The sequence below is a fragment of the Lasiosphaeria miniovina genome (genome assembly GCF_030549165.1).
Source record: "Lasiosphaeria miniovina strain SMH2392-1A chromosome Unknown B0T26scaffold_8, whole genome shotgun sequence".
Lineage (NCBI taxonomy): Eukaryota > Fungi > Ascomycota > Sordariomycetes > Sordariales > Lasiosphaeriaceae > Lasiosphaeria > Lasiosphaeria miniovina.
In genome coordinates, this window is record NW_026848227.1 from 2219208 (window position 1) to 2240073 (window position 20866).

The following is a 20866-nucleotide window of genomic DNA, read 5'->3' on the forward strand; positions in this document are numbered from 1 at the left end:
GCCTCACAGCCCTGTGATGGCGCTCGCTCATCAATGTGCCGCTCATTTTACCCATGCTGCCCCCATGTACAATCCAATCCCTAGAAGCTTGCCCTACGAGGTAGAGGGGGTCAAAAACCGGGGGTACTTGGGATCCAAAAACGGGTCCCTCTTTCCCTCTGTTAGTGACCCACGGACCTGTGTAAATTGACCGTTATAAAACGGTGACTTCCGTTTTCGAACAGGCTGCCTCCTACCCTATGCCCCGCTGAAAGAGACCTCGCGATAAGCCAAATTAATAGCTAGCCGGCTCGGTCAGAATACGGGCCCCAGCGTACATGCCTTTATGGCGTACCGCTATGTTCTCGCTTCGAGCGAAATTCCAGCGTTGTCTAATCGTTGCGCGAGCAATTAAAGGCAGTCGAATACAAATCACTCGCGGCGACTTGGCTAGCGCTAGAGTATTAGGTCAATACCAGTGGCTTGCCGCTATTAATATGGTTCTTACGTACGGATCCGTAGTAATGAGTGCATTGGGAAGCTAAAACTAGAAGGAGGAAATCTCCCTACAAAATGTGTGGGCGAGAACTCCTCGGCATGTGTAAGGCACCCCCGCCACAGAAGCTCTCGCCAGACATCCGCCGCCAGGGTTAGGGTTGGCCCCACATTGGGGGATTCACCTGGTATTCGTAGCTTCGGGCCTTCGGCCACTGAACTTGGAGAAAACAAGCTATTCCATCGACAAATTTTCACCCCCGAGCCCCAAGCGACCGAGCCCAGCAAATACAATGTCCGACAAAGACAAGATTGCACAGCTCCTTCGCGAGCTGGAGGAAGTCAAGGCACGAGAGGAGGAAGCCAAGGCACGAGAGGAGGAAGCCAAGGTACGAGAGGCGCGAGAGCGACAAGAGAAGGAGCGGCTTCACCTGGAGAACCGACGGACCACGCTCAACGAATACCTGGGGAACTGCCACAGTCTTCTCTACGACAGCCTACGACTTGCCGACGCATCCATATCTTCAACAGGCTTCACAAATGTCTTGGGCAAGTACTACCCTAAGCAACTTCGTCCTTGGACCGAGTTCGAAACCGTCCTCCTGCCACAACACTTCGGTTTTATGAGCAGGATCTGTGGCGAGAAGCGACGCTTCCACCAAAAGAGCACAACCATGGATCTGGGGGCGGTAATTGCCCGGAGGGCAGCTGGTAACGAAAATGAGATCGAATACTTCGAGAAGCTTGCTGTCGAGGAGCCCGTGGCGGAGATCGTCGGTGTCCTCGCGACCGACGAGGAAGCTCGCGTCGCGTACGACTTTACGGGGTTTCGGTTTAGCGGGAACCTCCGCGAGCTCACACAAACGAGTAATTGGAGTGGGATGATAGAGGGTGAGACCAGCGAGGGTGGTTCGGAACAACGACGGCAAGCTGGGCCGAACAAGCGTCTCGCGCTCGAGCAGAAGCATAAACACCCAACGATACAACCGGACGGAATCGGCTTACGAACACGAACCGACGGCGGCCAGACCCAGGCCTTTGTATACGACTATAAGGCAGCCCACAAAGTCGCTACCGAGCACCTTCGGTCAGCCGTGGCAAAGGAGCACCTGTTCCGCGAGGTCGTCACCCGGGTCAACGGTGTCAAGCTCAGCCGCGATACTAAAGTACAACACCGGGAGGAGGCCGAGGCATTCATCGCCATGGCACTGACCCAAGTCTTCGACTATATGATTACCTACGGGATATCATATGGCTATATCGCTGCGGGACGGTCGTTACTACTGCTCTATGTCGATAGGAACGACCCGCAAACGCTGTACTGCCATCCGTGCCTGCCGGCCGACGATGTGGGCGAGCTGACCGGCGACTGGACCGACCGCCTGTCCCGTACCGCAGTAGCTCAGCTAGCCAGCTTTTGCCTACTGAGTTTTCAGTCCGAAGCTCTTAGGGGACCATCACTCCTAACAACATTATCTATGGCGGAGACAACACTACAAAAATGGCCGGAGCCATATGAGGATGCGGCCTATCCCGGGCTCAAGCCCGTCGAGTCATCGTCCACGCAGTCATCGTCCGCGCCGTCATCGCAGGCCTCGGACGGCTCGGAGTTTGAGTCTGACGCGGAACCGACCGGTCGCAAGGTGGGCTTGCGGCCTCGGTCGTCTTGTAAGCCAGCAAGTATGCTCCCCCAAGGCGATGAGGATGACGAGGATGACGAAGAGGACTATCCGGAATACGACCCATCTCAATCCCTACCGGCCAATAAGCGGAAGGACGGTCCGTCGAGTGGTAGCGAGGACGAGGATATCGCCATAGTCGACTCGGCACCCACCAGGCAATACTGCACACAAGCGTGCCTGTTAGGTCTTAAGAGACGGAAAGACTTGGACGAGAATTGCCCCAATATCTTATTACATCGCTCCGACGGCTCCTCTCGGCATCCCGTCAATGCTGACCAGTTTACCGATCTGGTGAAGCAGCAGCTCCTCCGGGATCCCTACTGGAAATGCCAGATAGTGGACTTCTGGAGCAAGAGAGGAGCGATAGGCTGGCTTTTCAAGCTGGAGCTTATTCCATACGGCTACACATTTGTCGGCAAAGGGACGCTGGGATGCCATCTCGGTCGTCTGAAGCACGAAGGCCAAGTCTACGCACGACTTGACGATCTCCAGGGCGAGTTAGTACCAGTACATTTGGGCCTCGTGCGCCTCGATCCTGGCTATATCCTACCGGGGTTCAAGTTCGTCGTTCACATGATGCTTATGTCGTGGGCGGGCGAGACACCAGACGCCAGCGTAGAAGACGTAAAGACGCTGAGGGACAAGTCGTTGACGGCCATCTTGAGGAAGGGTGTTGATCCTATGGATCACTACAGCGGCAATTTTCTCTGGAACGCAGAGCGCCGTTGCATTATGATTATCGACTTCGACCGAGCCCTCCTCTTCCCACTCCCCAAGCACCAGGCGGTTTCCAGGCTATCCGGGCCGCCCAAGAGGAAGCGTGGCCGTATCGAGGCCGACGCTCGGAACCGTAGGGCCCTTACTTCCCTATAAAGGGATCCCTCCAGGCACCCAATTTACACTTAACGGGAATTCTCAGATTGTCGGGCGCAAGGCCCGTCTTCTTGCGGATCGGCAGGAGTCCGAGGCCGGTCATTAGGTGAATGATGATTTGATAGGGAACGATATCTCTAGCTGGCCGCTGGCCTTGGCATTGTGGTTATTTTGTACATATGGAATATGGGGCAAAAAGTCTTCGTCACTCGCCAGGGTGCCGGGGTCCTCTGAATCCGTACGAGAGGCCGAGGGGAAGTCGTTTGCACTATATTTTGTTAGCGTTCTACATTCCCTTCGACCCCTCATTAGGGTTGCACCAAACTTGTATCTTAGAATCCACCCATCCATACGGATCCGTACCACAATTGAAGCTGAATTCGAAGTAATGATATATACACGCGTTACGAAATGTTTGCGATAGCGAGAGCTGCTAACAAATAGGGAGGCCCAGCTCCCCTTAAATAGACTACGCCGCCGCCGGAACGGCGAAGCTGGCGAAACGGTCATATTAACAGTGTGCCGCAAATTCAACGGTGTTTTCGTCTCCCCGCCTGACAAACCTATCCCTGAATGTTTGTTGGCGTGGTACTCGGGCAGAATAAATATTATAGCCCAGCAAACCGATTAGGAAAATCCTTAGGTGTTTTAGAGAAGAGATTCCAATAGCTTTTACCCCCGTCGGCGGAAAACCGAGAGGGCGAGCCGTAAGGAATTGAGGCCTTTCAAATCGTGGAAAGTCCTCCGCTAACAAACATTCAGGGATAGGTTTGTCAGGCGGGGAGACGACAACACCGTTGAATTTGCGGCACACTGTTAATATGACCGTTTCGCCAGCTTCGCCGTTCCGGCGGCGGCGCAGTCTATTTAAGGCTCCCTGTCTGTTGGCAGCTCTCGCTGTCGTATACATTTCGTAACGCGTGTATTTCGTATTCGAGAACACGGTGCTGCACGATCCGGGAAAGGCGCCAAACTCCGCTGTCGAGTACCACTTTGCCAACCTCGCAACGGTCAACGTCAGGCCGAGCCGCTGACTCCCTCGTGGCCTTGACCTGGAAGGTGAAGCGCCTGAGAACTTGGAGATCCCGCCAAAGAATGCAGATGCAGATGCAAGCACGATTGCACGCAGAGAAACAAACAACCCATGTGCAAACCACGACGGGCAGCAAGCAAGAACCTCATGCTAGATCTGGAAAATAGAGAGAGAAGTCCCCCGCGGTTGCAGCAATTCCACGAGGAGTGTCTGTGTCGCTGTCTGGGCTGCCATTTTTGGCTAGTGTGGCCCCGCCATTTTCATGAGCACGTACCCCTCCAGTGGCTTCCTCCACGCATCCCAACTTCAAACTTCAACGCTTCGCCATGGCGACATCTCCGTCGCCATGGCGACATCTCCGTCGCCGTCGGCTTCATCGGGAGTTCCGTCGGCTTCTTCGGCAGTTCCGTCGGCGTCGACAATACTTACTTCAGTTAAGTCGACGAAAGATAGCGATCCCCCGACCGTGCGATTTACCAGTACGCAAGACCTCTTCGATATCATTAATTCCACTACTGGGGATTTCCTTGCCATCACAAGTATGATATTACCCTCTTATTTCTATATAATATACTAATTATTTAGACGTCTCTCCTAATCAATTCACCGAAATCGAGCGTGAGCGAGACATTGGGCGAAGGACTGGGCAGAAGAAACGATACCGAAAGTTCCGTTTACGCCGCTATAATGCCAATTCCCAGATCTTGATCATCACAATCCCAACCGATCTACACGAGGCCCTTCACCTAGGACTTTATATGGGGTATCGTGACCAGCTTGTCCTGAATGGCACGAAGCAAAGTTGGAAAGATATTGGGTCAGCTACATTTCGAGCAGAACAAGGTCATCCTGGAGGAGATGGCGGAGAAGGCGATTCGACAGGCGGTCCACGGCCGGAACGTGTAGGAGCAGGTAATTGGCCAACACTGGTCATTGAGTCTGGACATTCCGAAACATTACCCGAGCTTCATAAGGATATGCGGTGGTGGTTTCAGGCATCAAACCACGAGGTCAAGATTGTCATTCTGGCGAAATTTGACGACCAGAAACACCACATTTTGCTAGAGAAATGGGAGGAAGAAATCTCGAGTCCACAAGGAGCGATCACGCGGAGTCGGGCTGCTGCTATAGTGCAGCAGAATGGTGTTCTCGACCCAGTGAAACGGCAGTCAATCACCATTACCCGCGATGAGACAACAAATCCAGTATCGTACAATGTTACTAGGGGGGCATTAGTACTAGGATTTCGACTTCTTTTTCTTCGCGATCCAGGCCCGCAAGAGGGAGATTTTGTACTTAGCATTCAGGACCTGCAGCAGTATGCAGAGAATGTCTGGGCTGAGCTGCCGAGATCAGACTAACCAATCAGAAATCAATATTAATGACCCAGCATATGAAGAGACTTGTGCACTTGGTGTCGAAGCCGCCGAAAATGGCGACACGCGCCAGCCAAATTCGGCGGCCAGAACACCGTATTCTCTGTTTCTGGAGTATGTTTGTTGTGAATAGGACCTGAGCGGACTCGCCGCGAAGGACTCGACTGTATCTATCTAGTGGCACTAGACGAAGGGAAGGGGGAGAGGGAGTGAGGGTCTTGATTGGAAGAAGCTTAGCGCCGTGAAAAAGATTGGTTGAGGGGAAACATGCGCCTTTGACAACAAAAAGTTTTGGTAGGAAACTACCGAACCAGAATACCATCCTGCGCTCATCAACATCGTTGATTTCATCCTTCACCATCACCCAACTCCGCAAGCCACGAGCGTTTGTATCACAGTACTATCCTCGATCAATTCCTTGTTCATTTTCATCTCGATGGCTCCTCGCACGCGTGCAAAGCACAGACGCAATAGCACAACCACCTTTCATCCTTCCGGTGAGGCCCCCTCCAACGATGTGCGTCTGTCATCCAACAGCGACAACCTCAAGGGAAACCACGAGTCCAAGGGTATGAGCCACGCGGCCGATGAGCCACAAAGCGAGGAAATGGAGACGCCAGCACCACACTTGTACGCCTCGGTATTGGGCGAGGAGATGCTAGTACCACAAACCTACGATCCTAACACATACGATCCCAACGGCCGGATGCCATGGACGCCTAAGCCGGAGCCATATAGTCCCGAGACCTATGCGGCTTGGGACCGAAAGCATTTTGGCGAGGAGTGGTACAACTTGCGAAAGACCATGCTCGAGGAAAGGAATATCTATCTTGAGCATGATCCAGTCTACAAGGAGCGCCAGAGAACCCTACGGATAATGGAACACAAGGTCGAAATGCGGCCGCTCAAGCCACAATCCGTGTTTAATGAGGGCTGGAAGCGATTGTGGGCTTGACTGTCGAAGGGGTTAGGCATCCCCAGCAATCCCGCATCTCCGACGCCGTCAAAGGACAATGACGACAGCGATACCGACCTCAGCGGATACAACACGTACCCTCTAACCCCCGAGTCTCGCGAACCGACACCTATCCCGGAAGACCCATAGGAACGGCTGGAGTACAACCGAAGACGATTCAACTAGGACGAGGAACTGTATCAGTTCGAGAAGATCTTCCGCAGGGAGGCCCTCATCGACGGGGCGAGGTCGCAAAGTGAAAACGAGCTAGGCGACAGGCAAGCCCGCAAGAAGCGGGAAGCAATGGAAAGCTTTCGCTACGTCGATCCTGCTCGGTTCTCCCTTGAACAGCGCCACTTTCAAGATCACATCGACCTCCCCAAGAAAGGCTGGACGCGTGAGGAGATTGTTGCCAAGTATGAAGTTGATGTGGCCCTGCATGAATGGCAAAGGAACAACCCTCCACCCAGAGGATCTAGTGATTTCGGTGAGGCAGTCACCCCGGAAGAGGAAGCCGCATCGGCTAGCTGGCGCCAGGAGTTCGATAACGCCTGGGTTTGCTTCTACGGATCGCACACCCCCAAATTACCAGAGCATACTAAGGGTTACGGTGTAATGGAACTCTGGCGCAAAGGTACCCACACTCGTGTCTCCCGCCAGCAACAGCGAGAGGCCCTGCTGTCTGACGCCACGGGCGATGCTTCATCACGCATAGAGGCGTTGCAGAAGATTAAGGATGAAGAACGAAGAGACCGTGAGGTCCTAGAAAGGGCCGTGAAAATGGCAGGAGAATTGACAAAAAAGGCAGAAAAAACGCGCCGCCTGGCACCACCTCAAACTCAGAAGGAAATGAATGACAGGTTCCGTGTGTGTGGGATGAACTCGACGTACCTCTCGAGAGCCAGAACAACCTAGCTCGCAAATATAATTTCGGCGATAGACCTGCTGGGCGTGAAGCAGTGCCGCAGCCGCCAGCAACAGCACCTCGACCAGCGAAAGACGCTCTTACAAAACTCGCAGCGGTCGAATCACCAAGCAGGCACCAACGCACACGAAAGCCTCGCCATCAGATCGAAGGCGTCGCCCTCCCGAACGTGACATGCCCGAGAAGCTCAGAGACAATACACGGACGCCACCCCAGCACCAAAGGAGGCAATGCAAGACCTACAAGAAGGAGCGCTCAAGTCGAAGGCAAGCGGGGGAAGCACCTGGGTATGGGATGCTAGGAGGAGAAACACGAACCTCCTTACGACAGCTCTTGAACACACGCCGAACAAGTAGCTCAGGCCCTAGCAGCGGCAGGCTGTCTAAGAAGCCAACGGCGGCTGGTAACGTGAAGCTCCAAGGGATTGTGAAGTCCAGGCAAACGGGGACGGGCTATCCAAAGAGGCCGGCGAAGGGATCGAAGGGCTGAGCACAATAAACACTAGATCGGCAGAGCCGGTTATGGGGAGTGGGATGGCGTGTTCAGCTATAGCGGTTCATCCGGCTTACCCTCCGGAACCCTCTCGCCCCAGCTGACGGGCATCTCTACGATATTTGCCGAGTCGTTATGTCAGCCAATTTCTTCTACCAAGAGCTTCGGAAGCTATGGCCGTTGTGTCGTCGCAATCGCCCTACCATGGGCCAAGGAACGGCAGGACAAGGGGTATTGTACTGCGGTGACTTTTTGCAGGGAATTTTACAAGGGTATAATTTAGGGGGGTGGAAGTTAATTTTCTAGCAGGTTCTTACTATGAAGGGCAGCGGTGAGCGAGGAGGTTACCGCAACAGCTTTAACTTCCTGCTGACCTAGTGGGTTATGGGATAGGAGCTTCCATATTTCCACCACACTCCCTGGACAGGCGGCTGGCACTTGTAGCAAGGCCCGTCGATGCCTCTCAGGGAACCGACGGCACTATCTAGAATAGTATAGTGCCGGAGACGCGGCTGGCCGTTGCGGGGCTCATTTTTGTAGCTAGGTGATCTGCCATTGATCATCTCAAGGCACCGCGAGTCTTAGATGCAAGAACCACCGACCCATGCTCTAGCGCTGGCCAAGTCGCTGCGAGTGGTTTGTATTCGACCGCCTTTAATAGCTGGGTTTGGTAATAGTAAGTAACTAATGGGATCTAAGTGAACTACCTTCCTCTCTTAGCATGGAAGAAAGGCAGGATCGATCGGGATCAGTCTCGCTTTGGGATCGGTATCCTTCGGAATCATGACGGCCGCCGGTTCCCGGCAAACGGCTGCCATTGCTTAACTCCCCACGCTCCTTTCCTCAAGTGGTTATTATATCGCACAGACAAAGCCGCCCGACTCCGGATTTTCTCTCGAAAGTCCTGCGCAAATCGCTTACAAATCGCATTCCACCTAAGCCCCTGGTTCCTCAAATCGATGAGAAGGGCGTCCTCTTCACGAGTCCAGGGACTATTTTTTGTCTTTGAATGTCGACTTTTGACCGGCGAATCGGATAATGTTGGTCTCGTGGAAAGGCGCATTTTGGCTGGTGAATTGGATTGTCGGCTTCCAGCTACGCAATCTTCGCAGTCGCAATCGGCGTAAGGCGTCCAAGAGAACCGTAGCTGGAAAGTTGCTACGCCGTTCATTATCACGCGTTTGAGAACGCGTCCTCAAGCGGCCACTGCTGGAACGTCGCCGCGGAGCGCTTCGTCTCTGAGATAGGTATTTGTGGTCCAGAGGCGCCGCCATTTGCGTGCCTTTATGAACCGCCAACGTTATCGCCGACGGCATCAAAAACTAAGAGAAGAAAGAATTCAGCGAGAGCGGGTTCTTAATAAAGACATCTGGAACGGATCGGCTTCGCGAGGCTGCCAGCACTCGGACAGACCATCCCAGCCCGCCCTGTTTCGGACGTCCAGGGTGACCTCTTGGAAACAATCAGCTGGTTATTGACGCTCTGAGTAGATAGGAGACGCCAACGTCCCCTCCAATTATAGGGATCACTGAGGTCGTGACCTGTCTCTCTTTGGCCGCATGTGTATCTCTCGCTTGAACTTCCGGAAATCCTCGCGTGAGAAGCGTGATGGCGATAGGGATGGCCGTGGTTGTGCAAGAAACCGTACGATCTCCTCCATATTTTCAGGCTCTGGGGGGATTCCACCGTCGGGGTACTCGTATTCATCGGAATAGATACCAAAATCGACGAGATGTTGTTGAAAAGTACGATCGTATGGCCCGGTGCTCTTGGTAGTCTTTATGCCTGGCGTCTTTGTGTCTGAGGCAGTCTTCGATATGGATGCCGAACCCCGCTTCCGGCGGCCGAGACTGGACGACTTGAGCTCATCTCGTCTCCGAATGCTGGTTTATCACACTGTAAAGGTTAGTTTATTATTAAAAAAGCTGCCTTGTCTCGGCGACTTCAGGCATGCGCTTGGTAGCACCGCTGGGTATCGGCTGAGAGATACCGCAATGATTCACGGCGTTTGCATTCACACAATCAGAGTCCGTGTACGAAGGCCTCGAATACTTCACGCTGTAGCCTTTCCTCCGGCATCCCCTCACTTCAGGTTCACAAAGCTTAGCGCATCCGACATCCGAGAGCACTAGCACCGGTATTGATTGATGCTCGCCGCCGCTGCAGGAGACAATCCCATGGCAAGCGGGGATAACGACTCCCCGTTTCTCGCGTAACTTTGCATACGTATGTGTTTCCTTCTCGAATTCGTTATCCTGGCCTTCCTTCTGTTTCTTGAGGATAACGTTCGCGGGAAGGAACCACTCGAGAAATTGCGTCTTCGCCCATGTTTGTATTATTCGGGAGAGGAGGTCGAGAAGGACACCGATAAGCCTCGCGGTTAGGCTGGGCTCAAGACGTAGCCGGAAGACGTGAGTATGGATGTGGTCGATGGGGGACCCGCTCGCGAATACGAGGCGCGTGCCGAGCCAGAAGCGTATATCGGAGAGCCCGAGCGAGCTGGAGGCAATAGGCATGACGAGGCCTTCGCTTAAGGAGCCGTCGGAAAAGATGTCGTCGGAAAATGAGCCGAAAACAGCGCAAAGCTATGGTTGAACCGAGGTTGAAGAGCTAGGCGGAGGGGTGCTAATAGCCGGGAGGTTGGAGGTTGTGCGGGGTTGGGAGTTGGTTCGTAGCAGGTCGAAAATATCTTGGACTGAAAAGGACTATATCGCTATGGTCTCGACCTAGAGGGTTGTTTTGATGAGGCACGTGGGGTGCGACGCCAAATGGCAGCGGAATATGGGCGCTGAGACGTCATACACCTGCTTGCGGTATGTACTGTCCAGCGTGGAAAAAGTTGTTGTTGCAGTAAGAAATCGATTCCACGGTACGTAGGCTCAAGGATGAGGATATACCGCTTCTTTTCATTCGTTTACCAATTGAACTAGCAGGTTCAGGGATTGAAAGTCGCCAAAATGTACCTCAGTAGAAGAGCGCTATGGGTAGGTGAATGGGGCAGAATCCCGGTGTCCAAACGTGGTAGCTGGAGCTTGCTTCGTTACTACCCTCTTCGTTACTACAGGCACAGAGGGGCTCCCGCAAACAACCCCGCTCGAGTAGGAGCCTGGGCAGATGGGGATTTGCAGTCCGCCGACTGCCCACCTTTGCATCCCCACCTTGGCTGCCCACCTTGGCTGCCAAGCCTGCCCGCCCACCTTGCCTTCCAAGCCAGTTTGCCCACCTAGACAAGGTGGGTAGACAAGGTGGATAAATAAGGTGGCAGACAAGGTGGGCAGACAAGGTGGACAAGCAGGGTAGGCCAGCTAGCCTTCGCTTTGTCAGCCAACTGTACCCACTACACAAAAATTGGAAGCAAGTAAGCAGTAACAAGCCGCAACAGGGGGGCCTTAACCCGCATATCCGATTTTTGGAGGTAGCTGGCCCTATCCACCGCGAGTCTTAGATGCTACGCAAGAACCACATCAACAGCGGCAAGCCACTGGCATTGACCTAATACTCTAGCGCTGGCCAAGTTGCCGCGAGTGATTTATATTCGACTGCCCTTACTGCCCTTTAATTACTCGCGCGACGATTAGACGACGCTTGAATTTCGCTCGAAGCGAGAACATAGACGGTGCACCACAAAGAGCATGCACGCTGGGGCCCGTATTCCGGCCGAGCCGGCTAGCTATCAATTTGGCTTATCGCGAGGTCTCTTTCAGCGGGGCATAGGGTGGGAGGCAGCCTGTTCGAAAACGGAAGTCACCGTTCTATAACGGTCAATTTTACAGAGGTCTGTGGACCACTAACAGAGGGAAAGAGGGACCCGTTTTTGGATCCCAAGTACCCCGGTTTTTGACCCCCTCTACCTCGTAGGGCAAGCTTCTAGGGATATGTTTGACCAAAGTGGTGCTATTATTTGTGTGTGGGGAAGGTTGGAAGTGTCACGAATCCCTGTGGAAATGCACGATAGTGGGGTACGCCCTGTTCAGTCTGGACCAATCAGAGGTGTCCCAGAGTCCCGAGTGCTAAGGCCCGGGGACACGGGACTGACCCGAAGGACCGGCGTCCCGGACGCGGGACCACGGGACAGCGGGACCAATGCCATTGGTCCGCACTTTAGATATATACGACGACCGTAGCCACGGTTCTAGATAGCTCTTGCTTGATCTCTCAAGCAAGCAATTACATTCATTGTGTGCATACACTTTGCAATGTTTGCATAGCATTCCAGATTGGCTGTGATATTACAAACCACTCGACTGTTAGGGTCGTCTGTCTGTAAGGGAACACGGGCTCCACAGGATGCTAGGGTTGGTAATTATGAAGATAGAACAAAGGGCAAGCTCCTATCGCACGGGTAATACAGTCAAATTGGAATGCCACTCAAAGTGTATGAGTGCAGTGAATGTGTATTGCTTGCTTGAAGAACCAAGCAAGAACTATCTAAGACCGTGGTCACGGTCGTCGTATATATCTATCTACGTAACCAATAACAGTGGTTCCGTTGTCCCGTGGTCCCGCGTCCGGGTCTCCGCCCGACCGGAACTGTCCCGCGTCCCCGAGTGTAAGGAAAGGACAACCCAAACACCAGCCGCGCGCAAAGGGTGCGCGCTCACCACCTGTTACCAACTGGCCGGAACACTGCCAGTTGGCACAAGCCACTACGCCACGCCATGGCGCCCCGGGCCTGAGCCCCTGAGCACGTATATAAACAGTGGCCCTCGCCCACCTTCCTTTGCGAGGGCCAGGTTGAAGTCTCACACTAATACTACTCATTGCTCGCCCACCTTCTTACCTGCATTGTGACCACCTTGATCCGGCGTACCTGCCTTCTCTTACACCGAGCTCCAGAGCTCGGAACCGTGGAACGCTCCTGATTGGCCCGCGCCAAAAAGAGCATGCCCCACCTTTGTGCATATCCACAGGGAATACATAGGGATTCGTGACATGTGATTACCGTGCGATAGGAGCTTGCCCTTTGTTCATTCTTCATTGCTACCAAACCGACCCAACCTTGCAGAGCCCGTGTTCTCTTACAGACAGACGACCCTAACAGTCGAGCGGTTTGTAATATGGAGGTTTTAAGGTAGAAGGTGTAGCCGGTCGCGGGGATATTGTTACAATCCTGGCTCAAGTCTGCAGGAGGCGCTGGAAGCCAATTGCTAATTGGGCAGCACAAGCGGGCGGGCCGGGCCCGCAGGGGCTCGGTACGGCCAATCGGGCGGCGCTCAGTTATTACAAACCACTCGACTGTCAGGGTCGTCTGTCTGTAAGGGAGCACGGGCTCCACAGAATGCTAGGTTGGTAATTATGAAGATAGAACAAAGGGCAAGCTCCTATCGCACGGGTAATACAGTCAAATCGGAATGCCACTCAAAGTGTATGAGTGCAGTGAATGTGTATTGCTTGCTTGAAGAACCAAGCAAGAACTATCTAAGACCGTGGACACGATCGTCGTATATATCTATCTACGTAACCAATAACAGTGGTTCCGTTGTCCCGTGGTGGCCCGCGTCCGGGTCACCGCCCGGTCGGACCTGTCCCGCGTCCCCGAGCTCCAGAGCTCGGAATCCTGGAACACTCCTGATTGGCTCGCGCCAAAAGTGCATGCCCCACCTTGGTGCATAACCACAGGGAATCCACAGGGATTCGTGACACTTGGTCTATGGGGTTGTTTATGTAATCTACAGATACACACGTGCCACCCGCACGTGTGGGCCATGTCAACAATTGACGCGCAATTGAGGCTATTGTAAGAAAGAAACCCCCAACCCTCACACATAACCCACTCACTCCTTTGTCAAAGGCCCGCCTTACACTCTGTCATGTATATAAACAGAGGCCCTCGCCCTTTTCCTTTACGAGGGCCAGGTTGAAGTCTCTTGCCAATACCAGTCATTGCTCTCTTACTTCAGTACCTTCATTGTGACCACCTTGATCAGGCGTACCTGCCTTCCCTTACACTATATTAGCGATCCTTTTCCTAGTTGCTATTGACCGCCGTCACACCCATGGCCATCGAGAATAAGAAGCCGATATATACCAACGGAACGTCGTCGAGTAGCTGGATCAAAGATCTCCTTTAGCCAGTGTAGGCTATGGTCATCATCAGTCCATCCCTTTTTGCTGACACCTGTGACGGCCCGCCTTACGCAGTAGGGATGTCAATGGTTGAAGGCAGTAACGAATGTGGATTTAAAGCTAAAGAAGAGAAAGGAATCTATCGCCAGGTCCGCGCAGGGCGCGGAGAAATAGGTAGTGGTGCTCAGTGCGCACAGGCCACACCCTAAGCACAATGCAGCCAATAGAATCAATTCTGTCACATGAGCCCTGTGGCGACCGTGACAACACCAATCCACCAATCGCTAGGAGCACACATTGATACCAGCTTTCTATATGAAATTTGCCCGTGAAAATGACCTTGGCCGGTATTGCCCAACCCTTATAGATGATACTGTTACAATCTGGACAACAGAGTCCACGGAGCTAGGCCCGGCCTAGGATTGTGGGTCTTGGGACGACGTGGAGGAGGTGCTAGAAGGTAAAGAGTATCGTGCACAGATTGCGAAAGGTAGACTTTCAACACACAACCAATGTATGCTTAACCATATGCTTTAATAGCTGCAGAACCGTTCTCTCAGAGAGCGTACTGCCAGCTCCTATATAGAACTATGAGCAAACAATCAGAGTCCTCTCCTTACATGCTCCGTGCTCCATTCTGGTGCTCTGCAGACAGAGCGCCCTGATGGACACAGAGCAGCCCGCTCTGTGCGCTCTGTCAGGTCCCGGCGACAGAGCGGCCAGAGCGTTTCCTGATTGGCTGCACCGACCCTGGGGAGAGCCCCGCTCTTCCCGTCGCTCCAGCCAATCTGCAGTGGGCGCACGGCGCCTCCTGCACTCTTGAGCCAGGATCGTAACAGATACACTAATAACCGTCACCCACTCTCGGTTCCCTGGTTGAGTAACCATTGGCCGTCTACGGCGATCAGATCGAGTAAGGATCTTTACTGTACGAGCTACCCCTATTTAGAATCCAGTCTCATCGAAGTTGAAGGGTGATCGTCACCTAGATCACGGAATGCGGTAGGCTATTCGTGAAAAGGTAGGTAAATTCATGATTGAGGGAGGAAGCTCGGGAGCCTTGCCCTGCCGAGGACTTTAATGTAGTCCTTTGGTGGGGGCAGACGCGGTCCAATCGCGTCGGGCTAAGCCCCGCTTCCCTATGTACCTATGTACTTAGACTACACGTGCTTGTCATGTGACCCTGTCTTGGCGCTCCCTCGCTCAATCAGGCATCAGAAGTTATAAATACCATCATTGATAATGCTTATTTCTCTATCGTTTTGTTAACTCGCTAAAACTATTGCTGAATAACCGCTAGTTCTTCATATAAAGCACGTTTATAGTCGTATCGACGAGAGTAATAGGCTTTGAGAACTTCATGACGATTGACAAATCTTTGACCCGGTTTCGTCCAACCGGTTCACCGCCACGCTCGGCCAAAAGCAAACTAGCCATTTGGCGGTGTAATCGATTGTCGGGGACATGCCACGCTCATCCATAGATAAGATCTATTGGACAAGAGCAAGCTCTTCAGATGCTGCAAGCTTCCGGTTCTTTTGTTGAGCATCGTTGAGGGAGGGCCTCCCATTTAGCCGGTTTGACATGGTCTGGTGATGGATGTCGTAGACAAATGAAGCCTCTAGGATGCTTGTGAATTTGCCTTGTCGATAATCTTCAATGGCAAGTTGCAGCCGGTCTTCGGCAGGAAGCGCGACACCAGCCATGGTTGCGGTGGTGGTGCCATGGTGTGTTACGCATTGGTGGGGTTGGCGCACGGATTTTTTGGCAAAGCAGGTGGTGTGGCAAAGGAGGTTGAGGATTACGTTAAAAGTGGGATTGATTAGGTCATCGTTTCGTCAGGATAAGGATCTAGAAGATGCTAGAATTTATAGGCAAGTATATATTCATAGATCCTCCCAGGCCCTTCTAGTGGCACGCTATGATTAGAAAAAATAGGAGAGAGGGAGAGGAGAGAAGAGAGAAGAGAGAAGAGAGAAGAGAGAAGAGGAGAGGAGAGGAGGAGAGGACACCAGAGCAACACTATGCACACACAGTACGCACGGACTTAGTCTCCTGGCCATGTATATAAGTGGCGGCCCTCGCCCACCTTCCTTTACGAGGGCTAGGTTGAAGTCTCGCACTAATACTAGTTATTGCTCGACCTACCCATTCCCTCCATTGTGACTACCTTGTCAGGCGTATCTGCCCTCTCTTACAACCACTACTTCCTCCTAGTTCCTAGCAGCTAAATGCAACGACAGCTGTCTGTCCTCTATCATTTATGTTACGATCCTGGCTCAAGAGTGCAGGAGGCGCCGTAAGTCTACTGCAGATTGGCTAGTGCAACCGGAAGAGCGGGGCTCTCCCCAGTGTTGGTGCAGCCAATCAGGAGGCGCTCAGTGGCTCGGTCTGCCAAGACCGAGTGAGCACTCTGAGCAAGGCGCTCAGTGGCTCAGTCTGCCAAGACCGAGTGAGCACCTGAGCAGGGCGCTCAGTGCACATTGTGTACTCAGTCCCCTGAGCACCAGGTGGAGCACTGAGCATGTAAGGAAAGGACTCTGATTGGTTGTTCATAGTTCTATATAGGAGCTGGCAGTATGCTCTCTGGGAGAACGGTTCTGCAGCTATCAATGCATACGGTTAAGCACACGTTGCTCGTGTGTTGAAAGAAGGTCTTTCGCAATCTGTGTTCTTGATACTCCTTGCCTTTGTTTACTGTTCTTCAGTTCGCCTTGTGGCTCCTGACCCACCCCACCCCCACAATCCTAGGCCGGGCCTAGCTCCGTGGGATCTTCCAGTCCCAGATTGTAACACTTTACTACGGTGGCGGCGCCCATCTCTAGTAGCTTTACTAATTAATGCTTCTTTCAAGCTATGTTCCCTGCTCTTTAAAGAAATATATTCAAGATCAACCCCTATAAAACCACCATTCGAAGAGCACCAGTATAAATGTTCCTTGAAGCTTATTTGTAGTAAAGCCTTATATAAGGGTTTGACATATGGTTCGAGGACGTCCAACGATAGCGTTGCTTGACTCATAAGCGCCTCGATAGCCGCCCGTCGGACATCTGAGTCGCTATCCTCGAGCCGTGCTGCGATGCATTGTAGCACCTCCTCGGTGAGGCCGGCCTGGCCTTGAAGCGCCTCAATAGCCGCCTGTCGGACATCCGAGTCGCTATCCTCGAGCCGTGCTGCGATGCGTTGTAGCACCGTATCCGGTAAGCCTTTATGTTGATATCTTAGGATACGTAATATAGTAATATATAGGCGCCTCAAGGTATCGTCGTTTAGCCAGGAAGATGTAATATTTATGATACTAAATGGCGCTGTTGTTCGTCTAGATATTAATTCCAGAAGAATCCGTTTTACGTCTTCAAATCCTTGCTTTAATACGTTGACGAGAACCTGCTCTGGACACTCCATTTCGCGGGCTAACTCGGAGTTTCCTGTGAAGCTGCACTCGAATAGCAGCCACTGTTCTAGTTTGGTTTCTAGCTTCGTTCGAAGTTCCGACTCTTTCCGCTCGACTTCGCTCAGGCAATGCATAACCAGGCGCTGATGCGTAGGACCTAGGAGGTCGCGTGGCTCCCTCTCAATCGTCTGGAAGAAGCCGAGTACCCCCCCGTCAGCATCAAGCAAGCCGGCGACAAAGCGCCAGAAGATATCGTATCGAGGATCGTATTTATGCTCTTGAAGGAAAGTGGCAGGCTCGACTTTGCTGCTACAATCTCTATTGCCGAATTGTAGGTAGTTAAGGGGTTGTTTGGCTTTCCACTGCCGTACAAAATACCGCGCCGCAAAGTACTCCTGGAACGTCAGATGCAAAAAGTGGTAGTTACGGTTGCGGCTGTTCGATAAGGGCTCTGGCGTCCGTAGAAATGAGAGGCGCATGCAGGTGGTGTCTAGCGGGACTCGAGCTCCAGTAGATTTAAACTGCCTCGATATTGTATCCCGGTGCTCTGGCCGAAAGTTGATCACATTATTATGCAGACCCGTAAAGGCTAAGCCCTCAAGAAGAGAGAGCTCGGCCTCAATGAAGTTCTCGACCTCTGATGGAAGAAGTTCCTGGACATGGTCATGTGTCACCACTTGCGGTCGGTTTGGTTGCTGCTTCCCCAATCGGACGATATCCTTCCTCCATAAGCTTTGCTCGATGGCTCTGTAGATGGCTGTCATGGTCTGCGGGATAACCTTATCGCTGAGGCTGCTCCAGGTGTAACAGAGCGCATCAAGCTGAACCGGGATCCGCACAAGTCCCTGGACTAGTTGGTGCTTTTGGAGGTACGACTGAATCTCGCCGGGCTTTTCCGAATCCGTTTCGCCCGTTTCTGGATCGGTGAAGGCTTTTTCCACATAGGCCCTCACTTGATCGGGATAGAATCCGATGGTCTCTAACTCCAGTTGGATAGGATCGAGGTCAGAAGGAAGTATTGCGTGTGGCCGAGACGTGATGATGACGTTAGGCTGATTTAAAAGCTTCTTGAGGAACTTGCGCATAGTGTCGTCCAAGTCCTGTGACACTTCGTCCAGGCCGTCGAGAATAAATAAAGTTCTATCACTCTTAGGGTCCCCTAAGGCATCCCATAATGCCTTGGCGAGGTCGTCGCCTTTTAAGTGTTGAGAGAAATACTCGTCATAGAATAGATAGCCAAAGTTATATCCACTCGACTGGAGTCTTTCTTTGCGCTTCAGATTCCGCAACGGTACCCAAAGTACGCGATTGAACAAGTCCTGCCACAGTTTTCTATATGTGAAATCGTGGATAATCTTCTTACATAGAGTAGTCTTGCCCACTCCTGCTTGTCCACGAATCAGGATGCGACTTGGTTGTTTCTCCTGGCCGCCGCGTGACTTCCGGGGTTTAAATAGAGTTGGCAGTATCACCTTGATCGTCTCGTCCGGTGCCTTAATATTCAGTCGGGCGAGGAGCGAAAACGGAGAAGCCTCCTGCACTCTATCTTCGTCGTTTGATGGGCTGGTCTTGTCGCTAAGTTGCTCCACAATGGCAAGGTTAATGTAGCACCGATCCATCGGAAGCAGGACGCCCGAGAGTCGTTCGATCCTGAGCTCTGTCAGGGAATAGCAGTTATTTCGGATCCAGAGATCTGCTCTCTCAATAGGCCGGCCGTTGCGAATGTCGCAAAGAAGAATGCTAACTCTCCCGGCGACAAGAAGGTATCCTGGATCGTCGGGGCCATTAAACTTGTTCATGGTTACGTGGGGCCGATCAAGAGGTAGTGGATGTAAGACAATTTCCAGGGTCGCGGAATCAATATCAGCCAGCTGGGGAGCGTTAGCTTCCACTGAATACGGTTTTAAGCATGGAAAGTATCTATACCGGTTGTTCTTGAGATAAAGAGGCGTGGAGCCAGGGAGCTATTTTGCGCGGGAGACTTGACTTGCCGGTCTCGTAAAAGATGACTATATGGTCTTTAAGGTCGTTTTCTAGGCAGAAAGCAGTGAAGCTGTGGACGAGTTGTCTGAGATCGAAAGAAGATTTCGTAAGCTCAAGCAGGTTAGAGACCTTCTTGTCCCGGATCAAAGCCCAGAGCCTCAGACCTGGCTCAGCCCACGTAGCCACGCGTTGGAATGATGTACCCCTGAAGGGCGTGGCGAGAAAGATGATGCCGCGTGTCGCTCGTTTCACGGATTCATACTCGCAGCTAGCTATCACAAGCGCCTTTGCCAAGATGATGCCACCGAGGCACGACGCGATGAAGACAATTGGCCGGTCGCGTCCGGGTTGGTCGTTCGCTGCTGGAGGCCGGCCTTTGATGCCGGCGAGCAGCAGCCGAGCGAACTCGTCGATCATCTTTTGGACGAAACCTGGCTGCTCGAAGAGGTCAGCCGGCCAGTCGCAGGTGAAAATGCGCGCGGTCGGAAACCGCTCGGGCAGCATGTGCGGGTCTTCCAGCCAGTTAACGCAGGCCCCTTTCGGATCCCATACCCAAGTGTCGGGCGACTGCGTGTTGAGGCCATGGATGGCGATAATGTCGACGTCTGTTGCGGTTTTGTTCCCAGGAGAAGGGTAGACTTGGCGGAGATTGACACCCTTGCTTTTTAGGTGGAATTGTGTCGGATCGTCGGGGTCTGTCTGATCTTTTCGGCGTTGGCCGTGCTCAGGGTGGGAATTAACTTCACGAAGAGGAACAGCCCCCTCTTGAGTAAGACCTTCTTCGGACTTTAGGGCGTGTTTGAGGATGTCTGTCTTATTCTTGTCGGGGTGGTCTGGACGAAGGCAGCCGCCTTCTTGCGGGGATTGTTTAGGATTCGAAGTGGGCCCCGCCGGAGACAACGATGCGGGGTTTAGACGAGTGGATGCGGGATAGACCCAAAGCCAAATGGCAACCGCACCGACGGGGAGACAAAGGGCGGCTGCCCATCCGGCCAAAGAGATGCGCTGGCTGAGGTTGACGGAAATCATGGCTCGACTACCGGCATAAGAGCTTATATGTTGAGACCGAGATTCGTACAAGTCGTTGGATCGCGGATGCTACGCTTCGGCGAACAGTACAAGGCCCTCCTAGTGGAGGCAGCTTCGTGGCCTTGGTGAGGCTGAGCTTGGTAGACGACGGCGAACCGCGGTGTGAGAAGTTGTGCGATCGAGGCTCAGCTTCTAGGCCCAAAACGCTATAGAGCGTCCATATCCAATCATTTCAATCCACGGAGCTAGGCGCAAACGCCAGTCGCGGCCAATAATGCCTCTCGCAATAAGACACGGCGCGCCCCTGGCATCTTTATGCACTTTACGATGTTGAGCCGGTGTGACGGCGGTAAATAGCAACTAGGAAAAAGATCGCTAATATAGCTATACTGTGACGGTCCGCCTTACGAAGGTAGGGAGGTCAAAGGTTGAAGCCAGTAACGAATGTGGATTCAAAGCTAAGGAAGAGAAAAGAATCTATCGCGGGGTCCGCGCAGGGCGCGGAGAAATAGGTGGTGGTGCTGAGCAAGTGAGGCAGTGCGCACAGACCACACTCTAACCACAATGCAGCCAATAGAATCAAT

General features: G+C 52.8%; 5 protein-coding genes across 5 annotated transcripts; 3 read left to right on the top strand and 2 right to left on the bottom strand.

The window, feature by feature from the left end:
* Positions 1-535: 535 nt before the first annotated feature.
* B0T26DRAFT_731697 (uncharacterized protein) lies at positions 536-3454 on the top strand. Its single transcript, XM_060443063.1, has one exon. The coding sequence runs from the start codon at positions 768-770 to the stop codon at positions 3027-3029; it is 2262 nt and encodes a 753-aa protein (XP_060290372.1). The 5' UTR covers positions 536-767; the 3' UTR covers positions 3030-3454.
* Positions 3455-4377: 923 nt separating this feature from the next.
* On the top strand, positions 4378-5458 carry B0T26DRAFT_731704 (uncharacterized protein). The gene is made up of 3 exons (XM_060443064.1): positions 4378-4528; positions 4713-4863; positions 4900-5458. Exons 1-3 carry the CDS (start codon positions 4409-4411, stop codon positions 5421-5423), a joined length of 795 nt encoding a protein of 264 aa, XP_060290373.1. The 5' UTR covers positions 4378-4408; the 3' UTR covers positions 5424-5458.
* A 416-nt stretch (positions 5459-5874) lies between these two features.
* B0T26DRAFT_744314 (uncharacterized protein) lies at positions 5875-7807 on the top strand (the record flags this gene model as incomplete). The annotated part of the gene is made up of 5 exons (XM_060444402.1): positions 5875-6383; positions 6420-6506; positions 6618-7112; positions 7354-7415; positions 7452-7807. The coding sequence occupies 5 exons, from the start codon at positions 5875-5877 to the stop codon at positions 7805-7807; spliced, it is 1509 nt and encodes a 502-aa protein (XP_060290374.1).
* A 2090-nt stretch (positions 7808-9897) lies between these two features.
* Positions 9898-10284, bottom strand: B0T26DRAFT_614329 (uncharacterized protein; the record flags this gene model as incomplete). The annotated part of the gene is made up of 1 exon (XM_060435954.1): positions 9898-10284. A coding segment is annotated over one exon (387 nt), but the record flags the coding sequence as incomplete, so codon positions are not given.
* Positions 10285-16559: 6275 nt separating this feature from the next.
* Positions 16560-20584, bottom strand: B0T26DRAFT_731735 (NACHT domain-containing protein). Its single transcript, XM_060443065.1, is given in 6 exon segments — positions 16560-16589; positions 16620-19141; positions 19197-20107; positions 20190-20380; positions 20420-20511; positions 20523-20584. 4 exon segments carry the CDS (start codon positions 20239-20241, stop codon positions 16571-16573), a joined length of 3504 nt encoding a protein of 1167 aa, XP_060290376.1. The 5' UTR covers positions 20242-20380; positions 20420-20511; positions 20523-20584; the 3' UTR covers positions 16560-16570.
* Between the last annotated feature and the right edge of the window lie 282 nt (positions 20585-20866).

Excerpts from the sequence above, each read along its gene's own strand:
- B0T26DRAFT_731697 (XM_060443063.1), top strand. The coding sequence starts at position 768 with ATGTCCGACAAAGACAAGATTGCACAGCTCCTTCGCGAGCTGGAGGAA.
- B0T26DRAFT_731704 (XM_060443064.1), top strand. The coding sequence starts at position 4,409 with ATGGCGACATCTCCGTCGCCGTCGGCTTCATCGGGAGTTCCGTCGGCT. Across the intron at positions 4,529-4,712 it reads AAGATAGCGATCCCCCGACC|AAGAAACGATACCGAAAGTT; the intron begins GTGCGATTTACC and ends AGGACTGGGCAG. Across the intron at positions 4,864-4,899 it reads CCTGAATGGCACGAAGCAAA|AACAAGGTCATCCTGGAGGA; the intron begins GTTGGAAAGATA and ends CATTTCGAGCAG.
- B0T26DRAFT_731735 (XM_060443065.1), bottom strand. The coding sequence starts at position 20,241 with ATGGGCAGCCGCCCTTTGTCTCCCCGTCGGTGCGGTTGCCATTTGGCT. Across the intron at positions 20,108-20,189 it reads CGGTTGCCATTTGGCTTTGG|AAGGCGGCTGCCTTCGTCCA; the intron begins GTCTATCCCGCA and ends AATCCCCGCAAG. Across the intron at positions 19,142-19,196 it reads CTTTATCTCAAGAACAACCG|CTGGCTGATATTGATTCCGC; the intron begins GTATAGATACTT and ends AACGCTCCCCAG.